At 36.2% G+C, this 14,610-nt stretch overlaps 1 protein-coding gene across 4 annotated transcripts; it reads right to left on the bottom strand.

Annotated features, from left to right (window-relative positions):
- Nucleotides 1-4,159: 4,159 nt before the first annotated feature.
- On the bottom strand, nucleotides 4,160-11,493 carry LOC109207377 (protein IQ-DOMAIN 14-like). 4 transcript variants are annotated; one of them, XM_019370278.1, is made up of 7 exons: nucleotides 11,119-11,489; nucleotides 10,582-10,653; nucleotides 9,809-9,908; nucleotides 8,926-9,519; nucleotides 6,169-6,396; nucleotides 5,674-5,805; nucleotides 4,160-5,048 (listed from the first exon to the last, which is right to left on the bottom strand). In XM_019370278.1, exons 3-7 carry the CDS (start codon nucleotides 9,881-9,883, stop codon nucleotides 4,371-4,373), a joined length of 1,707 nt encoding a protein of 568 aa, XP_019225823.1. In that variant the 5' UTR covers nucleotides 9,884-9,908; nucleotides 10,582-10,653; nucleotides 11,119-11,489; the 3' UTR covers nucleotides 4,160-4,370. The 4 variants fall into 4 exon arrangements, with proteins under 4 accessions (XP_019225823.1, XP_019225826.1, XP_019225822.1 ...); XM_019370281.1 differs by lacking the exon at nucleotides 10,582-10,653 and having other exon boundaries at nucleotides 6,172-6,396; nucleotides 11,119-11,493; XM_019370277.1 differs by lacking the exon at nucleotides 10,582-10,653 and having other exon boundaries at nucleotides 11,119-11,487.
- Between the last annotated feature and the right edge of the window lie 3,117 nt (nucleotides 11,494-14,610).

Genomic DNA, 14,610 nt, shown 5'->3' with positions numbered 1-14,610 from the left:
TCAAGGATCAGCTGGTATAAAGAGTCATTGGGATATTAATTATGAAGAACTAGCTAGAAGAAATTCATTTGCACCCCTGACAATACTGGAAATGCCATCAAATGAAAGTCATCAGGGACCATCTTCTAGTAATGATAAAGCTCAAAGGGCAGCTGAGAGTACCAATCCTATTAATCATAATCCTCCATGATTGGCCTGGAATATAAGAGGACTGATAAGTCCTATAAGCAACGAGAATTCAAAAAGTTCTTGTTGATGATTAAGGTAGATATGATAGCTTGCCTAGAGACTAGAGTCAAACAACAAAGAGCATAAGCAATACAGAGGAAGATGGGTGCTAATTGGAAGTTCAAGGATAACTATGCTTATGCACCAAATGGCAGAATTAGGATAGGTTGGAAAGTAGCAAATGTTCAAGTCACAGTAATGGATGCCTCAGATCAGATAATACACTGCCTAGTCAAGGATAAGAATTCATCCTTTACCAGCTACATAACCTTTATATATGAACTACATAGTGTTCAGCACAGAATCCCACTTTGGAGAAGCTTGAGGAATATTCAAAGTAATGGACCTTGGCTTATAATAGGTGATTTTAATAGTGTGCTACATGTGGATGACAGAATGAATGGAGTCCCAGTTCATCAAAACAGAGATAACTGACTTTCAAAACTGTATTGATGATATTGGGGTGGGCCAAATCACAAAAAGAGGCTGCAAATTCTCATAGAGCAATAAGAGGGATGCTGATATTAGAATTTATAGTCATATAGATTGGGCTTTTCGGAATGCTGATTGGTTCCAATAGTATAATGGTGTGGAGGCTATTTACATGTTAGCAGGTTGCTCAGATCACTCACCTATAATGATTAATACTAATGTTGTTAAGTTGAAAGTGAAAAAGCCTTTTAGATTACTATCTACAGTGATGCAATTACAAGAGTATAAAGAGGTAGTACAGACTACTTGGAGCCAACGGATTCAAGGTCACTCAATGTATTCAATATGGAGGAAGTTGAAGCTAGTAGATTTACATACTTGGGGCCTTCAACAGGAACACTCCTTAGTTGATCAAAAACTAGAGCAATTGAGAGACAATTTTAAGGAGGTACAGGGAAAGCTTAGTGAAGACTATTTCAACAAGTTACTGATTGAAAAGGAAAGGAAGACCTTGGCACTTATAGAGAAATGGGAAGCAATTTAGGAACAAATAATGAGACAGAAGTCAAGGGTCACATGGATCAAACTAGGAGACTGCAACACTAAGTACTTTCATGCTTATATGAGAGCCAGACAAGCAAGAAACAAGGTTAATTGCATCGATAATGAAAAGCAGATCAAGGTCTCTGAGCCTAAACAGTTACAGAAGGAGTTTACTCAGTTCTTTCAACAATTACTGGGTACAGCAGCAGATGAACTCAGCAGCAGCAACTTTTACAGCCTGTAACACCAGAGGAAATAAGTCAAATTGTGCAAAGTCTTCCTAGTGACAAGGCACCTGGTATTGATGGATATCCTGCTGAATTCTTTAGGAAATTTTGACCAATTATTGGAGGGGAGGTCACAGAAGCAGTAAAAAAATTCTTTGAAACTGGTAGACTACTGAAAGAAATTAACTGCACAACAGTCACTTTGATCCCCTAAGTTCAGAATCCTACTTATGTGAAGGAGTTTAGGCCTATTGCTTGCTGTTCTACACTGTACAAGATCATTGCTAAGGTACTTATAGCTAGACTTAAGCTTATTGTTGATCTACTAGTAGGGCCTTCATAATCTGCCTTCATAGAAGGTAGACACATACTTGACAATGTTATAATGGCACATGAGCTGATTAAGGGTTACACTCAAAAAACAGTCTCTCCTAGATGCATGATCAAGGTAGATATGAGAAAAGCATATGACTCAGTAGAATGGAGCTTCTTGAGATCAATACTGCTTGAGTTTGGGATCCCATACAAGATGGTAACATTGATCATGGAATGTGTAACTACTGTTAGTTATACATTACTATGACAGATTCACAGCAAAGAAGGGGTTAACGCAGGGAGACCCAATGTCTCCATACTTGTTTGTACGGGCAATGGAATACCTGAACAGATCATTAAAGACACTCATTCAGAATTCTGACTTTAATTTCCACCCAAAATGTGCAAGGTTACAAGTTCTACGCATCTGCTTTGCTGATGATCCACTGATGTGCTGTAGAGCAGAGGAAGTATCCATGAAGCTAATGATGGGAGCTTTTGAACACTTCTCTGTTGTTTGGGCTGAAAGCAAATTTGGAAAAGAGTTCATTATACATAGCAGGAGTGCCTATGGACTTCAAAGATAAAATGCTAACTGAGTTACACTTAACATTGGGAACTCTGCCATTCAAATACCTTGGAGTTCCTCTGTCCACAAGGAATCTCACTATCCATCAATGCATGCCACTAGTTGAGAAGATTGTTGATAGGATCAGAAGCTGGACTTTAAAATTCCTTTCCTATGCTGGAAGATTACAGTTCATTAAGAGTGTCCTATTTGAAATGCAGACCTGTTGGGCATAGGTATTCCTCATTCCAAAAAAAGTCATTAAGCTTGTTAATAACATCTGTAGGAGCCACTTATGGACTGGAGTACATGACAATGCTCATAGAGCTCCTGTTGCTTGGGAAACACTATGTAAACCAAGAGCTGCTGGGGGTCTAAATATTATCAATTATGAGATATGGAATAAGGCTGCTTTGACTAAACTCCTATGGGCTATAATGGCAAAGAAAGATAAGCTATGGATTAGGTGGATCCACAGTCATTACATAAAACAGAAGGATGTTACTACCATGGATGCTCCAAAGCAGGTCAGCTGGTTAGTAAGGAAAATTTTCACTGCTAGAGAATGGTGGGCAACTGACTTAACAGTCATAGAATCCTTTGCAACTGATGAAAAATTCAGTATTAAGAAGGCCTATTTACATGTTATTCCAAGGTATCCTAAAGCCCAATGAAAATCACTAGTCATGTTGACTGGAATTATGCCAAAACATCAATTCTATTATGGATGGCAGTATAAAGAAGGCTAGCTACTATCGACAGATTGGCAAAATGGGAAATTCAGGTGCCACAGTCATGTGTGTTATGTGAAAGAGATATAGAAGAAACACATGATCACCTGTTTTTTGACTGCTCCTACTCACAAAGATTATGGGAAGGAATGCTAAGTTGGCTAAGGTATCAAAGAAGTGTCACAAACTGGGAAGTTGAAGTAAAGTGGTTATCTGCCAATGCTAACAATAGAAACCCAAGGAAAATAATTCTAGGAGTTGTGTTTGCAGCAGTGGTGTATCATATCTGGATGGAACGAAATGATAGAAGATTTCAGAACCAGAAAAGAGAGGCCAAGGACAGAGCTAAAGACATTACAAGCCAAGTGCACATAACAGGACAACAGAAATGCAAATGAAAACCTGTATTGGTTACACTGAATAGTTATCCTAACTTGTAATTCATAGCAAATAAGATAGAGGAAAGATCCACGCTTGTTATAAGTGGTCTTTGATAGGCAACCTCAGGGTTGTATAGTTTCTTGTTTTATTGGTTTAGTCTTGAGACCTGCTACTGGAGTCAAAAAGTGCAGGTAATGTAAATTGAAAATCTGGTTGAAATAAATTTTTTTACTTTCGACCAAAAAAAATAGAATTTTTTAATAATATAGAAAGGCAAGATGAGAGGAAAAAATAAGGTAACGACGCGACCACACAAAATCGGTCGTTACATAAATTGGCACTTTTCATCGTTACATAACGACGAATTTAACGATACAATACAATAAAATTTAAGTAACAATCAAAATAAACATTGTATTTAAAGTAATAAAACAATAGGTAACAACCATGCAAACAAGCTGCAAGTAAGAATTAGAAAACCTATCTCCATTAAACCTATTTAAACAATAATCCAAAAAGTAGCAAATACAAAATCCTAAATACATTTAAATTTTCGACTCCAACTTTGAATAGTCTTCAACACAAATGACACCCCCATTCATTTTAGGAAAAATAACCCCCCCCCCAACCCCCCCCCCACCCCCCCGGGAGATTAGGAGTAGAAGCAAATTTTGTGTCATAAACATTCTAACATCTTACAGCCAAAAATTATAAACATCTGTGTTCAAACATAGGAACATTGAAACACCTGACTTCTTTCCCTTAACAAAAGAGAATGGGCACACTGAATCTTTGCAAAACCGTCTGGATTGACATACTTCATTATTTTACATCAGTATTGTGTGAACATCATACACCATTAAATACACATCAAAAGAAAAGAAGAAAAACCACCACGTTCGGAGCTAAATACAGATGTCAAAAGAAGTCGTAACAGATATATTATCACACAAATCTGTTAAATGGTTTCCTTCGAACTACAGAGGGCGTCGAAGCAGTAGAACCCACACTCATATGATCTCCTGTAGAGTCGTGATCCCTTAGAGAAGTAGCATCTTTGCCAGACCTTGGAGTCAAAGGGAACGATAACCTCCTTCTTGAGCTGTTTGATGGGGTATTACCTGTGTTTCTCTCCTCAGGAATGCTTTTTCCTCTGAATTTAGCTCTGGCTGAGATGGTTGGTGACATGTAACTTGGACCTGAAAAAGGAGGACAGCTCGTGAGGCTGTCATCATCCTTGAAGGAGTGACTGAAAGGGGAATTAGCAGCACTAGCTCGGCGTCTTGAGTAATTTGATACGCTCGTACTGCTCATCGGTGATGATGTTCTTCTGGGAGTATGCATTAGTTTTCCCCTTAGTGGAACTGCGGACTTAGTTGACCTTGGTGTAACTGATTCATGACTGTCATTATCCAAATGGAGGTGTCTGAAGTTATGACTTAGACGCCACGGGGTTGGCTTGTGCTCCGAAATTGCCCTTGGTGGAGTTACATGGACGTCTTTCAAAGCAGATTGGCTCTCAGAATCATTTCCTGAAGGTAGCTGGTGATCCAACCAGTTCCACCACCAAGGAATTCCACTAGCTCGGATGTCCACAGCTGATTTAGGGTTGCTTTTCCCCAACTGATAAAAAAAGGAATGCAGACACGGTAAGCCATCATAGAGTACTATGTGTATTGAGTTTGTCAACATGTCTTACCCAAGAATAACACACAATGATCAAGTACTCTGAACCAATGTGATAATAAATGTCCTACCTTGATCGTATTGCCAGAACCCAGACTAATAGGAAGTTGAAACAAGATAATTGAAAGTTCTGATGTTTTGTGGCAATTTGCACAAGTGCATTTTGTTTTGGAAGTCTTTGAAGTGCAAAGGCGCTGACTTAAGGTTAGCCAAAAACAACAAGAGCAACAAACAGGGAGAAATTTTTGTGATGACTTATTACCAGAATTCGTATTATGTAAAAGACTTGGTAAGAAGAGAACTGTTAAGAGAAAATATCTAAATAACTTGGCGAAACGGATGGCGAGAAATTGTTATGATGCACTTAGTGCTGCGACTTGTATAATAGAAAGAAGTGGTAAGCAAGAGAAGCGCTAAGAGAAAATATCCAAATAACTTGGCGTTTCCACAGGCTGCACGAAATAGAATGATGAATTTCTGGCATGATAAAAGCAAATTTACACCAATGGTTACCTCTTTCCCCCCACAGATTCTTTAATTGCTAAAGGACATAAGCTTGTACCTGGTGAGAATATGCATAGGTCATTGCTCTCTCCCTCTTGATTACAGCCTCCACTTTTTCTCGACGCCTTGCTTCTACCTCTTCTTTAGTTAGCACACTATTATCCCAATCATCATGGTTACCTGCCCCAGTCTAAACCAAAATTCTTTTTAACATCAGAGGTAATTCAAAATATGTTTGAAAAAGAAAAGAACAATTCGAGAACTCTCATATACTTATACCACAGTATATGTGCAAAACAAAATCCTAGAATCTAAATTGGCATTGTTGAAGAAGCTGCATACCATCTTTGACCATTGGAAGAATCCATCAATTCTTTGACAAGATAATCAAGGAGTAAAAGCACCAATAATGAGGAAAAACACACAATTTAATTGAATAAAATTAAATCAACTAAAGAATGTAGGCAAACAGTAACTCCAAGATATGGCATCAGCCTAAATCACCACCACTAAATAGGTGAACACCTCAAGATATGTAGCAGTTTAGACTTACCACCTGAGTCCATTTGCTTAGGGTGCTCTCAGCTTCTTTATCATTCGTGTAAGCTTGACTTTGGAGTGTCTGGAATATCTGAGTTCTCCTTGACTGAATTTGCATTTGAACCCTAACTAGAAGCTGCATTTGCTTCATGGCATTTGCTGTCTGCCGCTTTGCATTTCTGTTTCTGACCACTCCTTGAAGTCTTGCTAAACCCCTCAAAGACCTGAAACTCCTCCTTCCCTGTGAAGCAGAGGACATTCACATAGGACATATAACAATTATTATTAGCAATTGATATACTCTCTTTGGAACCAAATATATTCTTGTCCCGCCAATATGAACTGCTCAGGGAAAGGGAGAAAATGAGAAAGGAGTCTAATGTTTTTCTTTTTAATCTTTTTATAAGCAGTGAACTTCTATTCACCCCCTACTTGAATCAAGAGGAGTAACAATCATAACACACAATTCTATATTGTTTTCCTTGACATAAAAAGCTTCTCCAACACGCTGAAAATAACTAAATTACTCGAATATCCAAGAAGCTTTTGACAGACGAATGCAGACTCTGAATTTTCCATGCTTCACGAGCATAATTCTTTAGCAGTAAAGCCATTAGGACCAGAAATGGGGGAACTCACTAGTTTCTTGAAAACGATTTAAGAAGATTTCAATCTCTAGTTTTATACCCTATTTCAGATAATCTGCAAGTTACTTTATTTTTATGAAAATTTCATAAAGAAAGGAGTTCCTGGCCAAGGAAAGTGGTCTTTCTATGATCAGTTAAATTTTGTCCGTTTCACAGACAATCTACTAAAAGAAATAGTGAAAGGTATAAGATCTCCAGAAGCTCAGAATATAAGAATGAATCGTGAAGCATAAATGCTCAAGTCAAACTATCATAAAGTAAATACTCAATGACAAAGATCAAAGGATTTCTGCAGATCAAGTGGAACTACAGTAATAAGACCAATCGTGGTAGAAACTAACTTCGTAGGTAGAAGTGCGCCTGAAACCATGAAACTCATACACGCTTTAATCAGAGGGCTAGAACTTTGTCTACCTGTTACCAGGTTCTGTAACATACAGTAAGGAATTTCTCCATAGAAAAAGCACCCAAATCTTAGACTAAGAGAGCCACAAGTATTTAACAGAGCACAAAGCTTATCACATATAATTTTACTCTTTCATTTTGATGCTTGTCTTTGTCAAAGTTAAATAGTTGCAGCCTCTGTTTTAAAAGGCAGAATTGGGACTCGCCCGGAGCTCGCCTTGGGGCGGAGCACTCGTAAAACGCCTCTGGGCTTATGTATGGGGCTTAGTTCCGTGAGACTTACGCCTCGGGGCGGAGCACTCGTAAAACGCCCCTGGGCTTATGTATGGGGCTTAGTTCCGTGAGACTTACGCCTCGGCCATTGGGGCTTACGCCCCGGTCACGCTCAACGCCCAGCGTACTGGGCTCGCCTAATAGAACTTTATGCAATTGTATGTAACTAACCTTGTAAATCCTCAAATTTCTTAATAAATCGTTCACTATTCAAAATTACTTTTTTCCTAATTATAAATCATTAAGTGAGAGTATTTTATGTCATAATTAAAGTAAAAATTATTGCACGTTATCCACTAAGACTGTTATGATATTTAATTTTAAATAAATCTTACATTTTAAATGTATTTATTTATTAACTTTTGTTATGTCTTTACTATATAATAGTCCATAATTTTTTTTATAATTATTTTTCTAAATATTATTTTTCTCATTATGAGATACAATACTTATTAATTTAATAGCTCGGTACTAACTAGTAACTATTNTATTTACAAATAATTACTTATCATGGTATTGTATGGTGAATTATGTGTCACTTTATGAACTTGTTGAAATTTAAAAATGAACGATGCTTGAGAATCATATTTAAATTGTCAATTATATTTTTATATAAATTCTCTCAAAGCATATCAAATAAAAGGAGTATTTTAAGAAAAATATCAAATTATAATATCGAAATTCTTTCAAGATTCATTACTTTCTTAAGAGATAAATATAAGATTTCGTATCAAATACATTACTTTTGATGTTTGAGCTGTAACAATGTTGCAGCTAATTTGCATATTATATGTCATACTTTTGTATTATTGATAGTTGAATTATAATTTATAAATATTGTGAATAGATTATTTGTTACTCCCTCTGTTCCAATTTATGTGAACATATTTCCTTTTTGGTCCGTTCCAAAAAGAATGAACCCTTTCTAAATTTGGGAACAATTTAGCTTAAATTTACAATTCTACCCTTAATGAGAAGCTTTTATAACCACACAAATACTCTGGGCCCCTTTTTGACTTGTTTAGGACCACAAATTTCAAAAGTTTTCATTTTTTCTTAAACTCCGTGCCCAGTCAAACAGGTTCACATAAATTGGAACGGAGGGAGTATGATTTTGTGATTTTAATGTAATTTTTATAATTATTTTTTATTTTATACCATCTTAAAGTTCTTGAAATTAGTAAAATTTAAAGATCCGTGGGACTTACGCCCCATGTCCCAGGGCTTACGCCTCGCCTCACGCCCCCGCCTTTTAAAACATTGCAGCAGACATGGAAACGAATCAAACGATTACTTGGCAGGCTAACTAAAGTTATATCATGAGTTTGCAATAACTTGACTTGTAACTTATCACTCAAGATCTAGCTAGCTCACAAAAATCAAGCTATATTGTTAAATGCTATTTTCAGCCAAACATTGCATGAGGGAGTTATCTTGAACCTTACCATGTGCCGTCTGTAGGCTCCCTGTATCTTGGTTGCTGCAAGATGGAGCGTCAAAGTTGGTTCTAGTCTGTTAGCATAGCTAATCTCTTTGTGGTTCCTACTCACTTCAGGATAAGTAGCTCTAGGGGAAGAGACTCTCGGAGAAGCTGCCTTAGGAGAGGTTGCCGTTGGAGAAGCTGCCCTAGGAGAGATAGCCTTTGGAGAAGCTGCCCTATGAGAGGTAGCCTTTGGAGAAGCTGCCCTAGGAGAGGTAGCCCTTGGAGAAGCTGCCCTAGGAGAGATGACACTTGAAGAAGCTGCTCTTGGAGAGGCGATCCTTGGAGAAGTAGCACTAGGAGATGCAGCCCTATAAGAACTTTGAGGAGATGCAGCTCTAGGTGAACTGATTCTCGGGGAAGTTGGTCTCACAGGGAATGCAGATGGAATGCCAGATTGTTCAGAAGCAGGAGGCCTAACAAGTAGTTTCTGATCATCAACTTCCCCCAGTATTTTCTCAATACTGCTTGGTTCTCTGAAGAGGAATGATTTGAACTCTCCATGCCTCAGTATTCTACGGGCCTTCTTCTTTTCCTTAGCATTTTTGTTCGCTGATCCCTGTAACAATCATCCAATTTAGGTAAGAATTGTATTACAATGTTTGAACCACAGATATCCTGCAAGTTCTTCCCCTAGTCCTGATATGATCTATTCAGTAATATTGAAGGCAATCATGAACCATTTTATAAAACAGGATCTCAACTAGTTTTAGAAGTTAGGCGAAAAAAAGGGCAACTGAATCAATTGTTGAACTCAGTTTGTTTCTCTATGAGCTAGCATCTTCTGGTAGATAAATAAATGATATGAGAATATCAAGTTCAAAGGAATCGGATTTTTATAAACTTACATAGGTAAGCTTCTTCCTGGAGTTGCATGCAAAAATCCTTTTGAGGGCATAAAACCAACTGCCTTTTTTACCCATGTTTCTAGCATATTACTGTGTCAACCTGAAGAAAAGGAAAATAAACTTAATTGAACACATCCATCGCCAAAGCAACATCTGATAATACTAAAAGTGCACACATGAATTTGCATAATTTCTTATTATACTGAACAGAAATATTCTAGAACGAAAGCCAGATGGAGGAATTTCAATGCATGTCGAGGACAAGGCAATGACACCTAACAGAATACTCGAAAATTTTGCAAATCTTCAATTTACCTAGCTGTCTGTGCCTTCATAAGCATTTTAAGTAAATTGCTATCAGTTAGAGAAGATATTCCATAAGTTTAAATTCTACTTTACACTTTCAGCTGCTGTAAGGTGATCAAGAAAGTGGAAAATTACTCACCACATAAAAGTGGAAATCTGTCCTCTCTATCTTCATTTTTCCACAAAAAAATGGGAGTGGGGGTGGCGGGTGCAAACAGGAAAGTGATTTTTTATGGTCTCTTTAATTTCTCTTGTTGATTTTCCATTCCTTGAGTTGACTTTCAAATTCAACCGTCAAGAACTAGAAGGAATCAAACTAAAGGGTAAATTTTTCACTAGCAACGAAACATAACAAGCAGAAAATCAGGTTATCTATCATCCAAATGATATCATAATACTCTTTCTTTTTCTTTGTTTTAATTCCTTTAGCTGCTTTGCAACCTTCCAAGATAATGAGAATTATTCACCCTTGATGTCCATTTTCCTGCTTGATTTCGAGATTTAACAAGATGGTGATAGGAAAAGCAAAAGGCGCACAACTGCACAAGGAAGACGACAGAGAAAGAGAGATACTTTATCACTAATATTACAGGGTTTAAGGATGAAGTATGTTACTTTGACAGTTACGAAGAATGTAACAGACAAAGAATATTTTAGAAATTATACAAGAACCCCAAAAAATATTTAAAAACAAACAACCATTCAAAAAAAAAAAAAAAAAGATCTACAGACCCACAATTTTCACTACCAAGTCTCACACCATACAGAAAACACGCATACACACAGTGAGTTGAGAAAACAAGGGGAAGGGTTTTTTCAAGAAGAAATATCCTTAACCAGAAAGGGAGAAGAAAGATTTGAAATTCCCATAAAGAGTATTTTGAAAAAAGGTGACATTTTTATCCCAAAAATTAGCATGAGGAGTATGCAGAATTAATCCTAAGAAATCGACCCAGAAAAGTAAATTAATTTTAAAAGAAAGAACTCATGTACGTATACCATACCTCAGATGATGTTTTAGGTCTTCCATAAAAACCTTTCAGAAAGCTGAACAAAAGGCAACTGCAAGAAGAAAAGATGAGCTACCTCCACCTTCAGCTACCCTTTTTGTCCCCCCTCTCTCTCTCTCTCTCTAGAATCTCTCTCTCTCTAGAATCTCAGCTCCACCTTGTGTTCTATATACAAAATAAGATGGTGCTCCTTTTAAATTAGCCAACTACTTCAGAATCTGGTTCTTTGTTGCTTGCTGGATTTCCCCTATCTTTTTGTCGTTTTTTGACTTCTTTTTTTCCTCTACTCCTCCTACCTGGTGAATACTAGTAACGGATACATACCAAATTAATTAGGCTGACCCGAACAGCTTAATTATTAAGAAAAACATTAATAAATAGTAAAAGTTCTTTTTTTGGCAGGGGTTGGAGGTAGGGGAGGTTGGCCACTTTGTCACTCAATAATTGAACAGCCTCAGCTATTAGGTTTGATTCTTTATCTGTATTTCGGTTTGGATTATCTTTCGTCTTGACAACATTGGAGTGACAATGACAGCGATATCTTGGCCTATATTTACAATTAAAAGGAAACAAATATAGTACAAATGTGATACAAAGTTTAGTTTTCACAACCACAATAAAAAGAAACACTAGCATGAGTTATTTTTTAATTTACTGTCATAAATCCTGCAAATGGTTTCATCCACTTGCAACGATGGATATCTTCCATAACAGTTTTAGATTGGCTATGTATCCAAAATAGATTTTAGATTGGTTATGTATCCAAAACAGGTTTTAGATTGGTTATGTATCCATAACAGGTTTTGGATTGGTTTTGTAACAACGAAATATTTCTATAAATAGGTTCACTGATGAACCTATTCGATACTCAAAAAAAAAAGAAATAAATCATCTGTTCTAATGTTATCATTCTCTTCTATTATTAGTCCTAGTTAATTGCTATATTGCTTTTATTTCATAACACGTTATCAGCACGAGGCTCTAATCCTTTCCATTACAATTTTAAGGTTTATTTTCATATATCCTCCAGGTATGTCTTAATACATGTTACATATTTTATATTAATTCAAGTTCTTATAGTAGTTTTTATGTCGTCACAGAAAAGAAATTAATAGACATAAAATAATTATATAGTAATTCATTATTCACATGTATATCAGAAAGCATTTGGTTAGAGATATTGTAAAAATTTGCCATGATTTTTCATTGGTAGAAATACTCGTTAACTCCTCTTAACTGAAGATGACCTTAGTAATTTTATTTAACAAATTTCTTTTAAATTTATATTCAGATATAATACTTTTTTTTTTAAAAGGATATATTTATGTGTAATTGAAATGACTTGATCAAGTGTTTTGGTTCATTCGATAAGTACTGGACATGCATATGTTTCTCACTTGTCATGGAAATTTAACTTGCTACTAATATATTGTGAAAACACTTAGAGTTCTCCAGTAAAATTTTGTTTATGTATTCTATAATATTTGTCAGATACCATCATAATTTATTACAAGTTATTTGCTGCAAATTTAAAGCCTATAAATATACTAATAATTCTGAAGATGGCTCTCTCATTTAAAGAAGAGAATTTTAAGATTCATTTTATTTGGAAGATGAGAGGATAAATAGTAGTTGGCAGATGTGAATGCTTAGTTATACGATTTATTTGTCAATGAATCATAATGATCTCTTAACCAATTTCTACATGGTTGTTACTACTTTGCTGATGGTTTACCTGTGCCTAAAATTTATCAACCAATAGTTAATTATTTATATTAGAAGATATACTTGAACTATATTCAGTTTCATGATATACATGACTAGCAGAAGTGATTATATTCTTATAACTAATTTTGTTTTTGCTTATGACCACAAGAGTGATAATTGATATTTTCATAGATGGTCGGGGGTAAGTCCCACGACAATCTGAGAATAATGCATCAAGTTCTTGTGCACCGTAATAATAAGAGGGTTCGAGTCCGGATGATTAAGGCATAATATGCATTTATGAAGGTAAGACATTGGTTCCCAATGCATCATATTGATGATGATTTTGAAAAATATAATATAATTATCGTACCATATGAATTGGCGTGGTCGTGGCAAGAAACGAAATAATAATCGTCTTCATGGTAGTAATTATAAAAAGGAGAACAATAAGGGTTCTCAATATATCCTTCAAAAGGTAAAGGCAATGTTTATCATCAAATTGGTATGGAAAATAATAAATCACGTCGCAATGATTATACTCTATTTCCTGAAGAGAATGTGACTTGTGATAAACATTTAGAATGGAGACTCATTCCTGAAGGTGAATGTAGCAATATGTGTGTAATGAACAAAGACGCGTTGGATACATCCACAACTCACCTTTAAGGGAGGTTTAAGAGGAAGAAAGATAATTAATATTACTGTGTGGTTACATGAATATGTCATTGGTCGCGTACATGTGGTACGTCAAAAATATATACTGACGTGCCTTATAAAAGGTTATTAAAGGCAAAATTCAATTTTGCTTATGATGACTTTGACCATGACACTTTATTATAATATAACTTTCTTTGTGAAAGAGACATTCACCATATGAATGGTGTGACAAAAGATCTTGTAGTACTAAATCAATTAAGAGCTTCGGAGGAACTAACTTATTATTACCCGGATGAATAAACTTATTCATGACATTGATATTGTAGTAAGTCTCAAAAGAAACTTTTTGAGTTTCAAATGTATAAGCCAAAGTGATTGGCATATTGAGACTATAAATGAAAGGAAGGTTGAATATATTCATATTACTATAATCATACTGGATAAATATAAAAGGTTATCCGACTTTCCTTCTGTTTGTTCTACACAAGTGTCACGATCCATTTCCCACCCGGTCGTGATGGCGCCTCTCGTGAAGACAAGGCCAGCCAACAGAAACAATCAACATTTGCTTTTAACATTTTCTTAGCATAAACAGGTTTAATCCATAAATACTGATTAATCACACGTGCGGAAATAAACGTAACATAACGGAAACAACCATCCCAAACTCAGCCCGATGATCGGGGTGTCACAAGTCACGAGCTACTACAGAGTTGATGAAAAATATACTACAAGTCTGGAAAACATAGTCTGAAGATGAATAAAATATGCAGAAGATAAGGAAGAAACGGGGCTGTGGACGTCGACAGCTACCTCGTCTCTCCTGGTCCGCCTGGTCTGGAAGGAAATCAGCGCTCAGGTACGAACTCAGCGGTGCCTGTCTCTGCACACATGGTGCAGGAAGTAATGTGAGTACTCCGACCCAGTGAGCAATAAAAATGAATAACGACTGAGAATATAAAATCCCACACAGGCACAGATAATGCCATCTCAAACAGTAAAATCAAGTAAACAGTAGGAACCAGTGAAACCTAGCAAGAAATTCTCTTTGAAAACAATTAATAAAACAAGTATGCTCAAGTATGGTCAGTCATTGTTACCTGACCGGTCAGCCATTGT

The sequence above is a fragment of the Nicotiana attenuata genome, unplaced genomic scaffold (genome assembly GCF_001879085.1).
Source record: "Nicotiana attenuata strain UT unplaced genomic scaffold, NIATTr2, whole genome shotgun sequence".
Classification (NCBI taxonomy): Eukaryota; Viridiplantae; Streptophyta; class Magnoliopsida; order Solanales; family Solanaceae; genus Nicotiana; species Nicotiana attenuata.
Note: the sequence above shows the minus strand (reverse complement) of the source record. Positions and strands in the feature narration are given on the sequence as shown.

Excerpts from the sequence above, each read along its gene's own strand:
- LOC109207377 (XM_019370278.1), bottom strand. The coding sequence starts at position 9,883 with ATGGGTAAAAAAGGCAGTTGGTTTTATGCCCTCAAAAGGATTTTTGCA. Across the intron at positions 9,520-9,808 it reads CCAGGAAGAAGCTTACCTAT|GGATCAGCGAACAAAAATGC; the intron begins GTAAGTTTATAA and ends TGATTGTTACAG. Across the intron at positions 6,397-8,925 it reads GAGCCTACAGACGGCACATG|GGAAGGAGGAGTTTCAGGTC; the intron begins GTAAGGTTCAAG and ends TCTGCTTCACAG.